Below are 6,000 nucleotides of genomic sequence, written 5' to 3' on the forward strand. Positions count from 1 at the left end.
ATCAAGCAAAATGTTTCCTTGACAGAATATTAATGATTACCCTTGGGCTACAAAGAGTATTCAATAACTGCCATATTTTATTGAAAACAATGTTAAATCTCAGATCTGTAAGATCCAGACATTTATTCTTTTACTGGTCAGGAGGCATTTGTCCATTTCTGACCTTTTTACCTTCAGAAAATAAATGACACATGTGACATGAAAATTGAATTAACCTCAACTGAAAAAGGAATAATACAAATAGCTAATGTCTTTACGATCGCCCTAGCAAGCCTCCAGGGCAGCTACTGTTGCTGTTTCTGTTTTGTATGATGCATTCTATCTGGCTAATCCTCAATAAATATGAAAACCAGATCATTTCACAGCTAAGAACTGACAAACGGGAACAGGCTTCTCATTTGAGTAGACGAGATAAGCAGGCTGCCACCAGCCAGTTCCACCATCTTCGCCTTCGGGCGAGCTGTGTCCCAGGCAGACCCTGTTAGTTCACACTGAGGTCACTGCTATCACATTTCTGTTTGTCTATTCCTAGACTGGAGCTCAGATTCACATTCCACACAGCCTCCTGTCTCAAGGACCCATTCTGCCGCCTACCTTCTGTAGCATCACTTAAAGCAGTGGGGCCCTCCGATTAAACCATTCCAGGTGTGAATTTCTTGCCTGGAGAGCGAACTGAGAAATGAATGGGGTTCATGAATATAAATTGGACTTTCCTTAACTTTTCATTTAGAAATTGTATGGCGTGATTCGCTCCCCGCATAAATCTTTATTTGCCTTAAGTGTGTTGACTCTGGGAATCCTGGTGCAGAGCTGGTAGCCCATTGCTCTGCGTGACTGGATGTTGAAGTTCACAAATCAGGCAGAAGTGGCTTGGGGAGGGCGACACCACGGCAGTGTCCCCACACCCGTGGGCTCGGCGAAGATGAACTGCATCCCCCTCCCACCGCAGCCCAGGCCTGCACCTTTACTGGGACGAGGCCACCCGACCTCCTCATTCTTTTTCTCTCCTTGAATATTATCTGATAGCTACTTCCTCTTCCTACCAAGACATTCTGTTTTCTGTATGCCTTAGCAGCTCTATTATCATCAGACTGATTTTTCCCTTCACCCCAATCTTGGTTTATAGAGCTGATATAACAAATGAATCTTTCATAGGCCATCTCGATTTATTTTTGAACAGACGCTGTGAAACAGAGTCATTCTGAAGATGACTTGGGACAAGCTGGAAGGATCCAATAAGCAAATGTATGCTCTTTAGACATGAGGCCACCTGACCTCTCCTGCCCTCTCCCCTCCCCTTCTTCCCATCCTGCAATAGTACCCCCAAGACCAACAGGGCTTCACCATAAGATCCAAGTATAAATCTGATTTTTTTTTAAGACATTTCTCTCATTTTCAACCTGTACTTCGACTGTTCAGCCAGAAATAACCACCATTACGCAGACCTGAAAGTGTGCTCACATTGCTTTAGAATGCTCTTTACTATAGAAATAGGACATGGTAAGGAAGGCTGTGATCATGAATTTTCTACAGTCATGCCAAGTTTTTTTTTTTTAACATATATAACAATAATCCTTGCTACAGTGAATTTGATATGGCTAGTAGTAATGTCCTAGTAATAATAAAACAGGAACAACTTTTTTTTCAGGGCCAATGGGTATAAGAATAAAAGGGGGAAATCCTAGAGAACAGATTTTTGCAATGAATGTTAAAAGAAATTTCTCCCTGCATATGAGGCATTCTGGGAGGCAGGGAGGACCGTGAGGTGGCCTTAAGTCACATTTCTTGTTCCCAAGTCTGATGATTTTTTCATATTGTATCAACTTCAAACACTTTGCCATATTTATAAACCCTCTGGGCCGAGGTTATTGAGATCCAGTAGACCTCAGAGCGCATGTAAGGGAGGCTTTGACTGTGTACCCATGAACTCAGAATAACTGCCGGAAAGACAGCCATGACCCTTAATTACACTCTTAGTATGTGGTGTCTATAGTAGAATTTAAAATAACCTAGTAAGTAAAACCACTATTAAAATGGAGTGAGGAGAGTGATGTGAACATTTTTAAAAATGGGACACATAAAAGAAGGTCAGAGGATGGTTTCCAGATTACGCCCTGGGTCCACTCACTGATGGGTGCAGGCACCATTCCAGCCTCCTGACCCCGAGTTTGCTCTTTCGAGTGTTCCTGACTTAACTTCATTTTCATCTCATTTGACGAACAGAGCTGATCTCCTAACTTAGTGGCTGTTTGCAAGATACACTTCCACCGTATTTCTAAGGTGAATGAAAACATTTTTGGCCGAACACAGGATTGCCCAGTGTTGTCTATTGTAAAGACGCTAATGCAGTTTCATCCTTTCTCTATTGAAACTCTCACATGCACTCAAAAGAAAGGCTATTTATAAACAATGGATACTGATTAGGAATTTTTTACCCTTTGTTTCAATTTTTAAAATCTGATTGTAAAACTTAGTGTTCGCATGAAGAAAATGTAAAGCCTGTCTCCCAGAGAACTGTATTAAGACAGCAGTTGGCCTGATTTCAGTCCAATTAATAACCAGAGCTCTGGAAGGACCTTATTTTACAGCATGGAAGTGAATCTGTTTTATTTCTCTATCACCATGTCATCTTCACCAACATCATAACTTTCTTTCCAATATTTATAAGAATAGTTGACAGACTTGCTTTAAGAATGCATTTTAAACCACATCTTGTAGTAGGGGTTAAAATAATTAGAATAAATTCCGGTCCCCTTAAAAAAGAAAGGAAAGAAACCCTACCAACTGGCCCACCTGGAAGGACACCAGCAGATACATTCTTTAAATTTTGTATTCTATAGTAATCTATGATATATACGTGGTCTCTTACGGGAGTGTTTTGCCAGAACGTTCTCTCGGGGGCTAGTGGTGGAACAGAATAAAAGTGTGGCCTACCTGCTGTTGTTGCCTTTGTCTGAGTCAATGAATATTGAACTAGGTAGAGTTGCGAGTCTTCTTATGCACTAGGGCATGGAAAGTAGAACGTGTCCCAAGTTAACAGGCTGTTTGGTGATCTCTCTGTGAAGTGAGGTAGTGCAGGAAAGTCAGAGGGTGAGAAAATGAGTCAGTTTAATAAAGAAAAACTTGATAATTTGTGACTTCTCCAAGTATCACTGAAACCAAAGCAAAAGACAGATCTGAAAGGTAAAATTTACAGCAGTCAACCAGCATCAATAGAGGTTCCCATCTTTGTGTCATGAAGAATGTACCACTACCACAACACTAACCCTTGGATGGAAATATCAGTGAATTTTTTGGAGTCATGCCCTCATCCACTCTTGAGAAGCAAAACGTGCATAGTTAGGAAATAAGCGTTCCTAACATGGAGAGTGAAAGGTCTTCAGGCTGGCTAGTGAGGTTCTCTTACTCCATGCAATTTCATCTTTGTTCTCCTTAGTACAACCAGTTCAAAAGATGTTTCCTCTTTGCAGGTTACCAGCCAGTCTTGTCTGGTCCGCAGGGGTTCCAAGGCCTCGTGGGGGTGCAGCAGCCACCTCAGAGTCAGGGCGTGATGAGCAGCCAGCAGGGAACTCCAGTGCAAAGCGTGATGGTCTCCTACCCAGCTGTGTCTAACTATCAGGTGCGTGTCTGGAGCTTGGGAGACAGTGCTTGAAGAGCAGCACTTGCCAGAGAACAGCCTGTGGGTGTGCCCCGTCTCAGATGGTTGGCCAGGTGGTAGGGGGTGCTCATGTTGATGGTTGATTTTGAGTCAAGATTATACCAGACAAATAGAAAACGGAAAATGTACATTTCTATAACACAAATGGCTTTTGAATGCCTTTCTAAGTCTGGTTCCATATAAACTTTCTATTCATGAAGAAAAATTCTTTCGAGTTCTGTTCATGAAGACCTCTGGACATTCTGTTGAAATGGTACTTAATGAGAGACAGTCCTCGTGACAAATTTTCGTTTGTTTTGATCACAGCCAAAGAAAGTTCATTTCACCACAAATTTAACTTATAAAGCTTTTTAAATGGCATCTCAGATTGATCTAAAGGGTATTTATTGGACCTGACAGTTGCATTTTCCAGACTAAACTCACATTGAGTATTTAAAGCGTCACACCCACTTCTGTAATGTATATTCTGAAATTCACTGAGAGGGAAAGCGAAGGGTTGGTGAAGTATGTTAATCATTCAATTTAGCTGCACCAAGTACCTCTGGCCCTAGAGACCCTATCCTCAGTCTTCCTGCCTTGACCATCGTTGTTCACATTGCATCGGTCTCTACCGCCAACTCAATATGAAATGTTCTTGAAAGTTGCAAGTTGAGAGTGAGGTAGGTTCCTGAGACAAGAGCCTCTTTTATTATCAGTGGCTCCAGGCCACTTTGCATAAAACCAGAATGGGAGCATGGCTTTCCAAAACAGAGAGAAATCCAGAGAGGGGGGTGGTCCACACGGCAGTCCCTGGAGAGCCAGGAAAGGGGAAGGAAAGAGGCTCAAAGCTAACACTTTCTGAGCATTTACTTCTCACCAGACACGGCCCAAGTGCTGTTCCATCCTCCTGAAGCTCTTTCAGGGGCCACTTTGAAGGAGGTGTCATTATGCACGTGGGACCAGAAAATCAGAGCGGTTAAATAGTTTGCCCAGTGTGAAACAGCTGATAAAAAGCAGAGCTGGGACTCCAACCCCAAAGCGTGACTGTTTTTGATGACACGACCATAGTTTGCGGGACACCCCAGAAGGCCCTCCTCATACAGGGACATGTCTTGTGTCTCCGCACAGGTGCCAATGACCCAGGGTTCTCAAGGACTGCCCCAGCAGTCGTACCAACAGCCACTCATGCTACCTACCCAGGCAGGCCAAGGCTCCCTCCCAGCCGCCGGGATGCCCGTGTACTGTAACGTCACACCGCCGACCCCTCAGAACAACCTTAGGCTGATGGGCCCGCCCTGCCCCTCCAGCACTGTCCCCGTGGTGTCGGCCAGCTGCAGGACCAACTGTACCAGCATGAGCAACGCCGGGTGGCAGGTCAAGTTCTGAGCACTCTGGCCATGCCCGTGTCTTCCGACACTACCGTGGCAACTTTGCAGGAGGAGGAGCCAGGTGGGCAAACTTGCTGAGGACTTAAGTATTCACTCCACACCCAAATGACTGCTGCTGGTATTCTGTAAAAAAAAAAAAAAAAAAGACTAATCCACACGTTAGCTGGTTAATGGTGCATATTTCCGTCATGTCCGCTAGGTATGCCTTTCGAGCTTAGCTAGTGACATGAATTCATCAAGGTAAGATTTTCTCCTACCACTGAATACCACTGTGTAGACGATACTATCCCTAATTTGGATTATTAGTTTTGTACTTTGTGTTGAGTTTGTGATGCTAAGAAGTATTTAAAAAAATTATATACTGAAATCACATTGTACCAAAGCTGTAATGGAAAAGAAAAGAAAGAATTGATGAATGGAAGGAATAATTTATATACACAATAGAGTTTTCTTTTTTTAATGGATATATACTGTATTGTAGTGTTTAAGCAAAATAAAACTATTTGACCTTATGGAGGAAGGTCATGTTTTTACCACCAGTTTCTTTCACTCTCTGTTCCCCTATGTGTTGGCTTGTGTCCCTTTTATCCCCTTCAAGCATACTTTATAAATAATGCACAGAAAAGATATTCTGGTTGTTTGTAAATGAACTAGTCTCACACTAGTAGGCAAACACTGAACCAACTGCAGTTTCTTGTCGTGAAGAGCACAGGGCTGGCTCCTGGAAATGAATGACATGCGACGCATCCACTCATTGAATGCACATTTTTGAAGTGTACACACCTGGCCTTTAGTTTTAGGCCCACTGAATGCATGTAGCTATACTTCACCAACTGGGAAAATCTGCGAACAGCAGCTCTATACCAAATCCTGTGCCACCTCCATTCAAATTCCATCCACCACCTGGGAAACAAGGTATCTTTGCTTAGAGGGAAGTTAAAAGAGGCACAATCTAGGACTTCCCTGAGTGGCCCA

General features: G+C 43.1%; 1 protein-coding gene across 14 annotated transcripts in view; it reads left to right on the plus strand.

Moving 5' to 3' along the window:
• The window catches only part of ARPP21 (cAMP regulated phosphoprotein 21), a 113,947-nt gene extending 108,924 nt beyond the window's left edge, over positions 1-5,023 (plus strand). For all 14 annotated transcript variants that reach the window (XM_068981554.1, XM_068981555.1, XM_068981561.1 and 11 more), the window contains 2 exons: positions 3,471-3,619; positions 4,766-5,023. In XM_068981554.1, the coding sequence (XP_068837655.1) occupies positions 3,471-3,619; positions 4,766-5,023 (407 nt within the window). The remainder of the gene's footprint in view (positions 1-3,470; positions 3,620-4,765) is intronic.
• The last annotated feature ends 977 nt before the right edge of the window (positions 5,024-6,000 follow it).

This window comes from Capricornis sumatraensis, chromosome 10, assembly GCF_032405125.1.
Source record: "Capricornis sumatraensis isolate serow.1 chromosome 10, serow.2, whole genome shotgun sequence".
In the NCBI taxonomy this organism is placed as follows: Eukaryota; Metazoa; Chordata; class Mammalia; order Artiodactyla; family Bovidae; genus Capricornis; species Capricornis sumatraensis.